The sequence below is a fragment of the Phyllostomus hastatus genome, unplaced genomic scaffold (genome assembly GCF_019186645.2).
Source record: "Phyllostomus hastatus isolate PE091 unplaced genomic scaffold, TTU_PhHast_1.1 phas_contig_283, whole genome shotgun sequence".
NCBI lineage: Eukaryota > Metazoa > Chordata > Mammalia > Chiroptera > Phyllostomidae > Phyllostomus > Phyllostomus hastatus.
In genome coordinates this window covers 5335610-5350478 of record NW_025333833.1, presented here as the reverse complement: position 1 = coordinate 5350478, position 14869 = coordinate 5335610, and the positions used below count along the sequence as shown (strand labels likewise).

The following is a 14869-nucleotide window of genomic DNA, read 5'->3' as shown; positions in this document are numbered from 1 at the left end:
AAGTTTTCTGGTTGTACTTAGTTTTTTTTTTTTCTCAAATGCCCTTAGTCTAATATTTTACTTTTGCCTTTCTTTTCTAGTTGGAAACTGGACTCCATTATAGAAAACGATACTAATGGTGCTTAATGTGATAAGTGAAGTCAGTCAGGTTCAAGACCAAGCCAGCATCCTGGCTCAAGGGCCGAAGGATTATCTGATGAGAAGTTTACTTAGAAGCTGCTGAAACAGTTCACTGCTGCATTTATTTTATAAGCAGTTGGTGGGCTGCTACAAAAGTTCCCATTTGAAGTAGCTGCATGATGCCTGAGCTGTTTAAAAATTCTTCAGGATGAGGTAGCCCCGGACTCATGGCCTGCCAAGTGAAACGCTGACAGCAAGTTACAGTAGAACACAGGTTGTTAAAAGCACCATACAATATATTGCCATCTAAAGCATAGAACCTATAACTCTGATTTGTGATATTGGTAGAATTAGTGCCCTGCTAACATTTTCTAAAGTTACTCCCTTCCTCCCCAATTCAGTAACTATTGAAAAAAAAATGGAGCGATGTCTCATCTTAGGTACTGAAAGCAAAGCTGAGAAGTTAACAGGCTTACATTACATAATACACTGTTCGATACTCTTTTTGTTTTATTTTTAAAAGTTGAATAAAGTTGAATTTTATGGTGTGTTTACTAGACTCCATTGTTTACCTACAACAAAACTTTGGAGGAACACAAGGCCCTCTACTCTAGGGAAAACCACAGGAGGAGGAGAAACAAGGGAGAAGGCCCTGCCTGTTTATGAAGGACCTCTGGGACACCCAGCATGTGGGGCAGTGTGTTTCGGAGTGGCTGCGGAGTGAGTGCCCGTGTGTCAGTCATACTGGGTGTGGCTGCACATTCCAGAAACCCCGTGTGGCTTCGTTCTTCTGCTCTAACCAGAGGTCTGGAAACAGGCAGGCCCGGACCGGCGCGGTGGCTTGTGGAGCAATCACAGCCCCAGGGTGCTCTCGGCCTCCCCCTCCTGCGTCCTCGGCCGGTAACTTGGATTCTCAGGCCCGAGTGACCTTCATCGGTAACTCCAGGCATCCTGCAGGCGTTCCATTCGGACGCGTGGCTTTCTCCTCCGAGGTTTTGCCTTTTCCTCAGGAAGGGACCCCACCCAGGGCAGCTCTGTCACATGCCCACACCTAGCACCTTAAGATGAATTTTATCCAGTGCCTCCCCTTGCCGACCTCCATACGACCTGGGTGTCTTTAGTAAAGCAGGGGAAATGGATACTGGGCGCGGTGCCCGCTGTGCCAGGCATCACGGTCACTTGGGTGTCAAAAGTGCGGACTTCCGGCCACTGATAGAAGCAGTCTCTGGGGTGGGCCCGGGGCTCTGCATTGTAACACGTTCCTCCCGTGCTTTAATGCGTTTGAAGCTTGAGAGCTGCAGTCCGGGGACTGAAGTAGCAGCAAACAGATGTCTGCCCTCCAGTCTCCCGAGGGAGGCCCATCGCCCTGCGCTGGAAACAACTCCAGGACGATGCCGCGTGCATGTCCACTAGGACGCTTTCGGCCGCAGGGACCAGGAAGCCCAACTCGGAAAGGCCTCGACGCTACATACAGGGATATATTATTTTATGGTGTGGAAGTCACGAGGTAGGACAGTTTGCAGCCCGTAGTCTCAGTGAAGTTGATCAGAATTTTTTTCCTCTCCACTCTGCTGTTGACCTTTAGTCCCTTTGCACGGCTGGCTCCCCGCTCCCAGCAGCAGTCAACGCCTCGTGTTTTTCTCATTCACATTCAATACGAGACTAAAAAGAAGGGTTTCCAGTTACTTTCAAGAGTGAGAAAGACTTCTGCCAGAAAGTCCCATGATCCTCTGTTTTTCTCCTCCCGGACAACTGAACCAATCACGGAAAAGCAGGTGGTGATGACCTCTCACCCAGTTAATGTGCCATTTAAGCGAGAACCAGCTGTGTTTCCTGAAGTCACATTGCCCCAAAGGGGTGGGGTCCAATGGAGTAAATCACTAAGGCCAGTGCACTGCACCCAAACTGGCATCTTGACCTGGTCTTTTAGACCCAGCCAGTCTGGCTCCTCAACCCTTCCCCGAGCTTCTCAATGCAAATTCCTGCCCTTAGGTTGGAGGTGAAACCAGGTCTGTGGCTAGTCCACACAAGAGCCGCAGTTAATCCTTTGCTCATCTTCTAAGACTATCTAGTAGCCAGAGCAGGTGCTGCTGCTTTGAAAAGCCACCTGGACTGCCTCTCAAATTCCTAATGCTTCTCTCAGCCACCACGGTCACAGATTAATTCACTTGCAATTAATCAGTCTTTGCACACACATGCACTTTACTTTCTGTGAAAACTGAATGCAACACTTCTTGACAGGGGGTGTCTACTCTCCATTGTCCAAGTGTGTTAAGATATACTTAGGATCAGCCCTGGCTGGCGTAGCTCAGTGGATTGAGCGCGGGCTGCGAACCAAAGTGTCGCAGGTTCGACTCCCAGTCAGGGCACATGCCTGGGTTGCAGGCCATAACCCCCAGCAACCGCATATTGATGTTTCTCTCTCTCTCTATCTCCCTCCCTTCCCTCTCTAAAAATAAATAAATAAAATCTTTAAAAAAATATATACTTAGGATCACTTCTACCCAGAAGTACATTCATCATGTACTCTTTTATAATTGGAAAAGTATTCATTCAACAAGCCTCCTGGCTGCTTGGTAGCACAGCCAGAACTCAATTTGAGGGCACAGAAACCCCTTTTCTTTGAGCCTTTAAAGTGTTTTTATGTTGACATCAATGAGTAGTGTGGATACAGGTGAACGAAACACCAAGGGCTGGCGCCCAAGTGAGGGGTGGGGAGGGGCAATCATCTGTTGGGGGAAAAGTTGATGAATTCCATTTTGATTTTGCTCATTCAGTGGCCAAGATCCTGGCAGTAAAGACTCAAGTGTGAATAATTAACGTTGGCTATTCAGACATTGAACTGTCACTATGATGAGGACGTCACTATGGCGTGGCCGACGGGCAGCAGAAGAGAGAACAGCAAGGGACCTAACAGGTAGGTGACCGGAGACAGAGCCAGGGGTTCGTCATAGAGATGCTTTCGGGACCAGAGAGCGTTCGTTGAGGATAAAACACACTGTGACCTGAAGAGAGAGAGCAGTAAGCCAGCCCTGCCGGTCCACGTCAGACCAGCGTTCCCCAGGATCCGGTGAGGACTTGGGGTGTTTACCTCCGTCCTCACCTTTATAGCGTCAGCCACCTCATCAAGGAAACGAAAGGCCTAATGACTTCTCCAACACCTGGCACCAGGGGTGAGGGCTTACGGCATTTTACTCAATAAAAACACGGAGGGCTGCCTGCAAGAGGCTGTGCCAGGTGTGCGGCACTTCTTTCTACACCTGGGGTGGACTAGCACTGCGTGGGTCCGAGAGACCATGAGTCTGGAGTACAAAGCACGCGTGTACCATTAAGCTCAAGATTCATATTCTGAAGCTCCGCAATCCCATTAAGGCATTTGGAGAGCTTGTGACAGCAGGAGTCACACACTCAAGGGACTGCAGGACCCAGGCAGGTGCCTTGAAAGAGCAAAGTGGGCCGGGTGCCACGGTGAAGTCACAGGAGGTCAGCTGCGCCTGCCTGTTCGTCATCAGACATTTCGAGTCTCTGCCTTCACGCCCATCGAGGGAACCTCTGCTCTCAGGACACCAGGCTGAGTGTTGCAAAATGTGACAACAGAGTTCTCTGATCCAGTTTTAACGAAGGGTTTATTTGCTAGATCCCCCAAAAGCAACGTACCACCCCACCCCTAGCAAGGACAGTTCTATAAACAAACATTTTCGGTCATCCACTCCTCCTTTCCCCAAGGCGACCCCTTTCTGTGTCCGCTGCGACGGAGCGAATGACCCCCGGAAAAACTAGCTGTGAAAGGCACGTGGCACTGTCGTTCTGTTCCGACACCTGTGCAGGTAAGTGGAGCCTTTCCTGTAGCCTCCCTCTTTTGATAGAAATTTATTGAGAAATTTTCTTAGCAAAATATTTAAACGCCCCTCCCCCTGCTGACCCCACGTCAGTTACCTGCCGGAAAAGTATAGAATTGAAAAGTTTTTTTCTCCCTTAGCTGTGATCAAAACACTGAAAACGGAAGAATCTCTGGTTACTCTGTCTTCTAGGGTCATGTACGTAAAGAGACTGACAGAGGAAAAAGAACCTCAAGTTCTGCGGCTCCCCAAAATGGGAAACGGAAGAGAGGGTTTGGTAAGAGCAGCTCAAAAAACTGACGGTCACTCCGGGACGGGTCCTCCCTCATCCATCAGAAACCCTGCAGAGATCCAACAGCATCCGAGTCTCAAGTAATGACCACATCTCAAAGAGAGCCAGGAGAGAGCGCTGAGATAACGGAACCGAACAGAATGCGGACGAAGGCACGAAGCAAAGAATCCCGTGGAGTTTTTTTTTAGTGCCATTTTCATTTAATAAGCCAGTAGGACAGCAGCCTAAAGCCCGTGGCTGTGACCACAGCGGGATGTTTTGACGGAACTGCCTCAGGACACAGGCTGGAGAGGGTGGGCGGCTGGCACGCCCTGGCTCCCAGCACCAGCCCCCCGGGGCAGGCCTACGGCTGGGGCGTGTAGCGGAGGTATTTCTTGCCGGACGGGAGCTCTTTGGTGAAGACTCCTTTAGGGAAAAGTTCCTTGGCTTCCTCTTCCGACATGGTTGGAATGACCATCACGCTGTCTCCGACCTAAGGAACGACATTGAGAACGGTGAAGTTCAACGTTCAAGCCGGAAGGCAAGCGTGAACTTCAGAACCCCAGGCTCGCTGGCTTCCCCGTTCCCTGAACATGCCGGGCTTGCTCCCAGGCAAAGCCTCCTGCCCTAGGGGTCCGGTGGCAGCTGGACGGAAAGACCGCCTCCCCACCTCTGAGCTCCCATCGTCCCCTCCTCTCTCGATGATTCTGCGGCACTTATCGCCACCCAGTGGACTGTACCCTGGCTTACTGTCTGGCTGTACCCGCGGGAATGTGAGTCCCAGGGGGCTGGAACTTTACGGTTGGGTCACAGCTCTGTCTGGGCTCCATAAACGTATGTTCAGTGAACGGATGGAGCATTTTAATCGATCTGCTCAACAGAAAAAAACGAAACCTGGAATACAGGTTAGCGTATTTCCAAAAGGTAGCAACATGAAGATACTCTCGTGCTATTACCCAGGTCTTACCTACTGCAGAGATCCTGGACATTACAAGCTTAGGGACAAGTGTCAGAGAATTCTACAGGGCTTTCATGAAGCTTAAGGGAGGGAAATCCTTTGGAACAGTGAAAGATACTGAGTTTTCCAGCCAGGATTTAAGTTTTGTTGTAAGCATTTTGCCATCAGGGAAGGATTAAAGGTTTAAGAAAAGTCCTCTTATTAGGAAAGGACACCATTCTGACCAATTCATTTGTCCCAACAAGCCAGGAGCTAGAAAGCAATACAGGAAGCCTGTGTTTTATATAATAGTGTTCAAGACCTTGAACATGGCCTCTGAGAGGAGCTTAAACTCACGAGGAAATGAGAGCCATAAACTCACGAGAGCCACGAGGACACACCCCCCCAGTGGACTCGCACGCTGGGAAAGGAGCCCTGGGCAAGAGGAAGCCCGGGGCGGCCACCTGGACGCCAGCCCCGCAGCCTTCCCCGCCCGCTGGGGGCGCTGGGGGCGGCTCTCTTGGCACCTTTACCTTCCAGTCCACCGGGGTGGCGACCTTCTTCTCCGCTGTCAGCTGGAGAGAGATAACCACTCTGAGAATCTCGTCGAAGTTCCTGCCCGTGGTAGCTGGGTAGAGGATAGACAGCTTCAGTTTCTTGTCGGGGCCAAAAATGAACACCTGCAGAGCACACAGACGCATCAGGAGGATGAGTCCTCTGAGTGTTTTTGCTGTGAAAGCCCCTCAGAACGCTCGCCCGTCATTAAAAATGCTCAAGGGGATAGAAACAAAACAAACGAAAAACACCCACACATCTGGAATGACACACCACACTTAATCGGGGGGTGGGGGGAGGGCTGGGATCCCGATCCTTTTCTTCTCCTTGTTATTTTTCTTTTTTCTTTTTTTAAAGATTTATTTATTTATTTTTAGAGAGCGAAGGGAGAGAGAAAGAAGAGAAACATCAATGTGCGGTTGCTGGGGGCCGTAGCCTGCGACCCAGGCATGTACCCTGGCTGGGAATCGAACCTGCGACGCTTTGGTTCTCGGCCCACGTTCAATCCACTGCGCTACGCCAGCCAGGGCTTTATTTTTCTTTAAAAAAAGTGAAAAAAAAAAAAAAAACCCCACACAAAAAAACCCCAAAACCAAAAACCTTTTCAATTACAGTTGACACTCAGTGTTATGTCAGTTTGAGGGGCACGTCCCGGTGTTCACGGTATTTTTCTGCACTTGGCAGGGAGTTCTGTTTGGTCCTGGCTGTCCCGGTACAAAGAGCTGACCGGGCAAGGCCTCAGGCGGGTACTGCATTAAGTACGGATGACTATCACAGAAGTAATACTCACGGGAGTGGATCCTGGCCCCCGCCTGGCTGCCCCGTTTGCAGACGAGGGACTAGGTTGGCTCCCCAGTGAGGAAGGGCAGAACAGACGAGAACTGAAACCCAGAGCTGCCTTCTGAAGGGGGACAGGACCCACCCCTCGAAAGAGAGGGCTGTCAGGAGAGCTAGAGGACAGAGTTCCCAGTTCTGGACGACCCCTTATCCTAATGACTTATTTTACACGGATTTCCAACAGCGAGGAAGTGAGCAGTTTGGCAGTTTAGCTGGGAATTCTGCACGAGCATCTCGGACCATCGGTGAGATGGCCACCAACACGGTCACACCGTTAATGGACGTTAACAGGCATCTTCCTGTCTCCTCCCGCTGGTCCAAGCGTGTCCTGCGACGTGCAGCCGGCCGGTCTCGAGGACGACAGACCGGACCTGGCCCACTCACCACGCGCGCCGTCACGGGCATGCCCTTCTCGTCCTTCTCGGCCGGGTCCAGCATGCCCAGCAGGATGGCGAGGTCCCGATTCTTGTCGTCAATGATGGGAAAAGGCAACTTCTCCGTGGGCTCCTCGCAGTTGTAAGCGTTGATATCCTAAAATGCAGGTGAAGGGGAAAGAGAAAAATGGAAACCAGGCTCGTCCCCTGAATTCAGTCTGGGAGCAGCCGGCCCACTGCAAGGCAGGGAAGAGGACTAGAATCATAGCCGTTATCCCAAGCAATTTTAATAAGCAGATGAATGAATGGAAGGTCCCACCCCAATCGTTCACGGACAGGAAGAGCACAGGCTAACACACTTCCGTTACAACCACAGACCCTTTTCACGCCCAGGTCTCTTAAAACACAGCTGGCTTTCACTGCTTTCAGAAACAGCAGTGACCTCTCTAAAAGCTGAGTGGGGTGGCGTCAGATCCCAATCCACGGTCACCTCTGGCTTCCCCAATATGGTGAAAACCACCAAAAATAAGGGGTCCCTTCAAGTCCACCGCCCCTAGAAACAATGTCACGTGCGAAGGTCATTCTATAGATCTGCTCCCCGTCTCAGAGGCACCCTGACCCCGACACTAAGCTACTGTAAGACAGTAAGAAATGAAGAATAAAACCACGAAACCGAAAGCAAATGTAAGAATGGAGAGCTGAATGTATATTTCAAGGACAAGGACAAGGACAGGGTGAACCTCCTGTGGGTGAAAGGGCAGAGGGCAACGTGCACCCGGGTGGAACGCACCCGGAGAACAAAGTGCTTCAAGTAGGAACTCAAGGACGACAGTGTGCTCGCCTTTTCTCTTTCTGCCCTCCTCCCCTAGTAAAACTTCACTCGTTTCTGCTTTTCCTACCCCTGCAAGTTTTTTTGGGGGGTGGGGTGGGGGGAGAATCTAGCTTCATTCTTTGATCTGACAGGGCACTGACACAGTGCTTTAGTGGGCTCAGGGCTGCGGCGAGCACACGGGAGACCCAGTTCCTGTCTTCAAGGGAACTTGCCCTTTGCTCAGGTGACTTCACAAACGGCAGGTGCAGCCTGTGTGCACTGCTCTACAGAGATGCTGAAGGAGAAAAGGGGAGTTAACGCACTTTGAAGTGGGTAACAACAACTTTTAACATGTCCCTTAATTTTAGTATCTTCCCTTCCCTTCTGCTGTCACTGGCTGCCTGTCAGGCCACACCATCAATTTGGTGGAACGGTCACTTTGGTTCTAGAGGCACTTTGGGGTTCCCAGGAAACTAGCCGCACGCCAGTTTGGGCACTGCTTCTGACGCTCGGGGCCTGCTCCTATTCCATGCAAGCGCAGTTCTGGACATTCTGCGGCAGAAGTCACCAGCTATAAAAGCAGCCCGGGTGTGCTCCTGTACCTGTAAAGGTGTTACATAACGGGCTATGAGCTCCTCCTCCAGCCATCCGTTGTTTAACTACTGCTAGGCAGCAATCCTCTGCCCCGCCACTTGCCTGACAGGTGTTACATCACACCCAGGAAAACCGAAGAGCCATGTGCTCTGGCTTTATTCCCCTCTAAACCAGGCTCATTCCCACTCCCTGTGATCCGATATCAAAAAAGAGCACTGGTTTGAGGTTCAAGTTGCGGCGCCACCGTTTCCCAGCAGGGCGTTCTTGAGCAAGTCCCACCGACTCTCCGAGTGAAATGCCCTTCCCTTTTTGATGTGACCCTTCTAACCTCAGACACCTGGGATTGGCTGGCATAGAATGGCCAAGGGTTACAGCCCCAGGGGCCCACTCACAAGGCAGTACCACACCTCCTCTTCAGCCGCACCATGAAATGTCTGGCCCGGGGCCTGGCACACATGGTCAGCATCCCTCCCATGCTACCTATGTCATTGGTCAGCAGCACGCTGGATCACGGTCAGTAAACTGTTCTCAGGTTAAGTATTGACAGCCATAATTACTGCCCAGGTAAATCCTCCTGTTGAAAGAAGACAATTCCTTCAGCTGATTCGTTTATGATCATCTAGACCGACCGCCTAGGACGTGCTGAGTGCCGAGCACCGGGCCAGCAGAGCACAAGGCAGGGGTGTGCCCCGGAGAGCCTCCACTCTGGTGGTGAGAAACACACAGGCGAAATCGCACGTGCGAAGGGAAAACCCAGAGGGGGACGGGGAGCACAGAAGGGAGTTATAATTTTATTTTATTTTTTTTTAAAGATTGTTTTTTAAATTTTTATTTTTTTCTTTTTTTAAAAAGATTTATTTATTTTTAGAGAGGGAAGGGAGGGAGAAAGAGAGAGAGAGAGAAACATCAATGTGCGGTTACTGGGGGCCATGGCCTGCAACCCAGGCATGTGCCCTGACTGGGAATCGAACCTGCGATGCTTTGGTTCTCAGCCCGAGTTCAATCCACTGAGCTACGCCAGCTGGGGGGAGTTATAATTTTAGAGAAGGAAGCCAAGAGCAGCCTTGAAGGTGTCATCTGAGGTGAGACCTGAAAAGAGATGATGGCGGGGCACAAAGATACCTGGGGAAAGAGACCTCCAGGAGGGATTCCGGATGTGCTCTGCAGGCCCAGCCGACAAGTGTGCTGATGAATTAGACACGGGAGGTGGGCCAACCAGGGGCATTAAAGAGGCCTGCCGGATCTGAGGCCTGAGCAACTGCAGAAACTCGGTTGCCATTAGCGGAGGTGAGCAGGACCAGGAAGAAGAACAGAACTGCAGTTCCGGACAGGTTAGGTTTGAGGTGATGGGAGATCGGGCAGATGCTGAGCAGGCAGGGGCTGAACCAAGTGGGAAGCCAGGAGAGTCTGGCCTAGAGATGAAAACTGGGGAGTTGGTGTACAGATGGGGGTGGATGAGCTCCCCGAGAGAGAGTGTCCATGAGAGAGGAGAGTCCAAGGAACGACCCAGGGCGACTCCAGCATAAATCAGGGGCTGGGAGATGATGACAGAGCTCAGTCTGAGCCTGAGCCTGAGCAGGACCAGCTAGAGATGGGGTGTCCTGCAAGCGAAGAGAAGAAAACCTGGGGTATGCTGATAGGCTAAGAAAGATGGGGGCTGAGCAGTGGCCCTTGGATTGCACACGGTGAAGGTCACTGTGCAATCCAAGGCAGATTTTCAAATGATCAGTCAAGTCCGAACCTGAGGTTTCCTTAACCCTTCCTATCGAAAAGACCAAGCCCCTCTGTAATTCGTAACCTGGTTTGTAAGCGCACGGCACATGCCCGTGGATACGATACCTTGCTCCACGCAAGATGGTCTTCAACACTGTCTATGGAGAGAGCGACCAGCTTAACGTTCCTCTTGGCAAATTCCGGGGCCAGCTTTGCAGCTCTGCCAAGCTCCGTGGTGCACACGGGGGTGAAGTCCCGGGGGTGGGAGAAGAGAATGCCCCATCTGCAGTGAAGGAAGGGAGGGTTACAACGGAATGAAGAGGTTATCACGAACGGCATGTTCAACAGAGTAAGCCACACACCCGAGATCGAAAGTGACGTTCTTTTTTTTTTTATGAGTGACCTTCTTCTTCTTCTTCTTTTTAATGAATGCTTATAAAGACCATTACTTTTAAACTTTTCTGTTGAGGAATGCTTCTTAATCTTACCCCCAGAAAAACCGATGTTTAAAGCCCAGTTAAAGCAAGGATACGACACTCAAGATGACACATATTTGAAAAGACTAATTTAAGGGTGTTGCCCCTTTTCATAAATTGTGGAGCCACCCCGACTCCTTTTTAGTAATAAAATCTGTGTGACTCAAACCAAGTAGCTCACTGAAATGACTATTTTTTTTTCTTACCCTCTTGTAAATTATTTTTTCTGAGCACATCAGCCCCGGCATTCAGCTCCAATAATGGGTGTCCCCTTCGGTCCTGAGGCCGAACAGATGCCTGACTGCAATAATAAACAACTTATGTAACCTGAAATGAATAGGCCTGTATCCTTTGTGTGTACAGAAAATTAACGCTGACATGTGGCTTCTTTGAAGTGAATGGGTATAAAACCTTTCAGGAAAGAAACTGCTTGCCTGAGCTAACCTGCCGAACAGGTCACACAGTCGTTGTACCTTGATACAGGAGCGCTGGAGACTTTTACCTGTCTCTTCATTTGCGGTGTCCTTCTTGCTTCAGAACAAGTGGGCATGAAAACTGACAACCTACCAGCTAGATTTCTAGAACTACAGATGCTTAGGTGAACACTATTACCTAGGTCATCCCTGCCTCAGGTTAAACTTGTAGAGATTTTAAGCACGTTTCAGGCTAAGTCACAAGAAACTTTGGAGGATCGTCTCATTCTCCTTGGCAACCCCAAACACCTCTCTCTGCTGGGGAGGAACATTGAACGCTCAGTTGTCCACACTCCCAGGGACTTGGGACATCACGGCAGGGCCCTCGCCCAGACGAATCTAGCGTAGGTGCCAAGCTGACCTCTCCAACTCTGCCAAGCTTCCTGAAGCACAAAGAACACGGCAGAGACAAGGGTACCCCCTTCCCACTTACATCTGCCGCCCTGCTCCCATGGCTTTGGGAGAGGAAAAGATCTTCTTACGAAAAGGATGGGGGGTGCCCTCGGGGAAAACTGGGGAGAAAGGGTCATGTGGTTAAGACTGAGGGGGTGTCTGGTATGTTTACTTGTTTGTAAAGGGCAATGAGAGGGGCATGAATCTTTTGAAATAAGTAGCTCTGAGTAACATCCAGGCCTTAGAGTCTATGGAACAGGATCTGTCTAAAGCTCAGACAAGACTTTTGGGAAGAAATGGAACGGGGTGTATCTTCTTGTTCAGGGAGCAAGGAATTGGGCAAGTCGGGCGTTCTCCTTCCACTTCCAGGTCCCGCTCGGGACCTTGTTTTAAGCATCTCCACACCCCCTCCGCCCTGAGCGGCCACGCTCCAGTTCACCACTCGGCTTGGAAAAGGAATAAACTCTGAGAGTTTCTGGCTGCAGCCTGCGCCAGAGAGAACGTCAATTACACGATCCCATTTCCTTCCTTCCTTCCTCATTTTCAAAAGACAAAGGGTTTCCTCCTTTGAGAGAACGGTTCCTACCCACTAACCCCCAGAAAGCCCCAGGCACACACGTCTTGTTTGGTGCAGACGTACTGTGAAGAAGTAGCTTCTATCACATGCGCGAAGACACAGTGATTAATCCTGAATAAACTCACCAACACAGCCCCCAAGCCCCTTAGCTGTGACCAATTGTCTGGGTGGGTGTCTGTAAAGTTTAAAATTATTTTAATTTTTTGTCCCCCTGTAAAAAGAATAATCTGAATCAAGAGTTAACTGTCTGGCCCTAGCCAAGTAGGTCAGTTGGTTAGAGCATTGTCCCAATACGCCAAGGTTGTGGGTTCGATCCCTGGTCAGGGCACATACGAGAACCAATAAATGCATACATAAGTGGAACAACAAGTTGATGTTTCTCCTCTCTCTCTCTCCGTCTCTCAAACACACACAAAAATGACAGTTTGAATTGAGATCGCACGCAGAATGGAGTCTGGAAAATACAGAGTCTGGCAGAAGTAACGCCTGCTTGAGTGTGGTTGGCCGGGTAACAATCTGGGTGTAATAATTTACAGTTTTAACTTGAACACTTCACCTAAAATGTCATGTGGTGTGCTTGAGTGTGATATTGTTATGTTACAGAATTACATGCTTATGATTTTATAATGAAGAAAAGGGCATTCTTTGTGCTGGACCCTGTATAGTAAGCAAAAATCCATGCATTACAATGATGTAAAGGGCTCAGAGGTCTTCTGGGGGTGGGGCAGACTTGTACAGTATTTTATAGATGCGGGTATTTTTCTCATCTTCCCACCAGTGGGTCGCTGAGATGGTACCACTTTTAATCAAATCAAGATAGATCCAGAGGCCAATAAACTATGCCAACGACAACAAAAATACCTAAGAAAGTAGTTAGCTTAAATAGTGACAGTATTTATAATTGTTGCTCTAGGAACTATGCTTCCTGTTAATATTCATCTTTAATCCACACAGCCTAAGAGTGCCGCTAAGATTTTTCTGTTTTACGGGGGTGAGAGCTGTGGGTGGAAATGGGAAGGAACAGGCTCTGAAAATCCCGTGGAGTTTTGGAGAGATACTAACGCCTCGATTCCGAGAATGAGACTGTATCTCTGAAGCCTGTTCCTGCCTTCATGGCCTGAATGTTCCCGCCTTCATGGCCTGAATGTTCCCTTTCTCCTTCTCCTAGCTGAGTCCTCTCTTTCACAAAGGTTAGCTTTTCCCTTAATGAGCGGCTGGAAATGGACTTAATGATGGGTTGCAAGGGTTAGGTCTAACTAACATACAGAATCTCTCCCAAGTCCTCTGCACAACCCTGTCCGATCACTGATTCATCCCGTAAATTCCTTTCTCTCCGTCTATACACAGAGATCCCCGAGCATCACATATAAAATCAATTCACTCCTAGGCATACGGTACAACTGCCGGACCACGTGCTGCTGGAAGCAAGGCAGAGGGGGGGACAGTGGGGTCACACCGCCGGGAAACAAAGGGTCTCAGAGAGCCGAGGTGCACCCTCCTAGGCCTTCCCTGGCAAGAGCGGGTCACTGCACAACTGAACAACCTCAGAAGGCCCTTCCCCCAAACTGTTGCGAGTTCTGGAATGAAGGACACACCTACATACAGAGCGTTCTTGATTCCTCCCACAGCAGTTATCAAATCTTATCCTGGCTAGCCAAGTCTTTTGGCCACGTATCTGGCAGCTGGTGGTTTTAAATTTTACATTTTGTACCAAGAAGCCTGCAAATGCCAGGCAGCAAACAGAATGCTCAGGTGAGTGTCCTTGGACTCTGGCCTTAATCACCCACCTTCCCCCTGGGAGCAAATTCCAGAACCGAGGGAGGGAGGGGACACGATCCCGGGCACGAGTCCCGGGAGGTGACCGCTGAGGGGGCCCAGTCTCTGCCCCCACGGGGCTTCAGCTGGACCGAGCCACCTGCACAGTTTACCAAACCAAGTTAAACAGACAACAAACCCGGCTCCGCACGGACCTCCGGTTCCTGGGACCTGCGGAAACCCAACCTCGTTCCCCTCCCCCTCCCCCGCCTGAAGCCAGCCCAGCCACGCTGGGAGGCTAGGGAGAGGGAGGCGATCAAATGGCCGAAGCGGGGCTGGGGACACACTCCGAGAGGCACGTGCAGGAACCGGTGTAGGCGGGGAGGAGGTAGGCGGCGGGCAGAGGACTGCGCGGCGGCGAGAGCGCGAGGGGAGAAGAAACGGGGAAGGCACCTCCAGGTCTGGGTGTAACCAGAGGCCAAGGCAGGCGGAGAGGTGGCCACTTACGAGTCTCCCAGATAGTCGTGGAAACGGATGCGGCCGATGGTAGTATTGGCCTCGAAGTTGGGAGCCTCGTCCCCGAGCAGGAGACCTCCCGGCATGGCGGCAGCAGTGACGCGGGACGGAGAGAAGGCGCTGCAGCGGCTGGAGAAGGAGGTGCTGGTGCGGAATAAGTGGGGCCTGGAGGGGCGGGGCGGGCGGGGCGGGCGGGGCGCAGCGGGGCGGTGGGCGGGACCTAGGCCAGTTGGGCGGGCCCAGGGGCGAGGGGCGGGGCCAGGGCAAGGAAGCCCTGAAGCTCTCTGAAATCCGCCGCGTTCTTGCCCCTCCCTGCCTGAGCCTGGGAGTTCGCCGCAGGTTTTGACCCTGCAGTGTGCTCGGGCTTTGGAGGCGGAAGAACGCGCAACGCAGTGGGAACCAACGTAGAGAATCCCACAGCCACCCCGGGAGCCGCAAAATCCGCACAGACCCTCCTGCATACCCACCATCAGGGCGACCTTCCACTCCCCGCTCTGATAAGCGCGAGCATCTGGAGTCTGGCTGGGCCAGCCCCCCTGGCCATCATGAACTGTGGCATACGGGAGGATGTGGCAAGACCCAGCCATATGGAGCATCTTATGTCAAAGGAAGTGGCTTTCTTATTGCA

At 51.1% G+C, this 14869-nt stretch overlaps 2 protein-coding genes across 2 annotated transcripts in view; one reads left to right on the top strand and one right to left on the bottom strand.

Annotated features, from left to right (window-relative positions):
* SLC9C2 (solute carrier family 9 member C2 (putative)) overlaps positions 1–195 on the top strand; it is a 49443-nt gene extending 49248 nt beyond the window's left edge. The window contains exon 27 of the mRNA XM_045838752.1: positions 81–195. Within this exon, the coding sequence (XP_045694708.1) occupies positions 81–116 (36 nt within the window). The 3' untranslated portion in view covers positions 117–195. The remainder of the gene's footprint in view (positions 1–80) is intronic.
* Positions 196–4428: 4233 nt separating this feature from the next.
* PRDX6 (peroxiredoxin 6) lies at positions 4429–14402 on the bottom strand. Its single transcript, XM_045838788.1, has 5 exons — positions 14233–14402; positions 10178–10334; positions 6944–7090; positions 5701–5847; positions 4429–4723 (listed from the first exon to the last, which is right to left on the bottom strand). The coding sequence occupies exons 1-5, from the start codon at positions 14325–14327 to the stop codon at positions 4595–4597; spliced, it is 675 nt and encodes a 224-aa protein (XP_045694744.1). The 5' UTR covers positions 14328–14402; the 3' UTR covers positions 4429–4594.
* Positions 14403–14869: the final 467 nt, after the last annotated feature.

Coding starts and splice junctions, on each gene's coding strand:
- PRDX6 (XM_045838788.1), bottom strand. CDS start 14,327: ATGCCGGGAGGTCTCCTGCTCGGGGACGAGGCTCCCAACTTCGAGGCC. Junction 7,091..10,177: donor ACCATCTTGCGTGGAGCAAG/GTATCGTATCCA, acceptor CCTGCATTTTAG/GATATCAACGCTTACAACTG. Junction 5,848..6,943: donor TGCCCGTGACGGCGCGCGTG/GTGAGTGGGCCA, acceptor TGTGCTCTGCAG/GTGTTCATTTTTGGCCCCGA.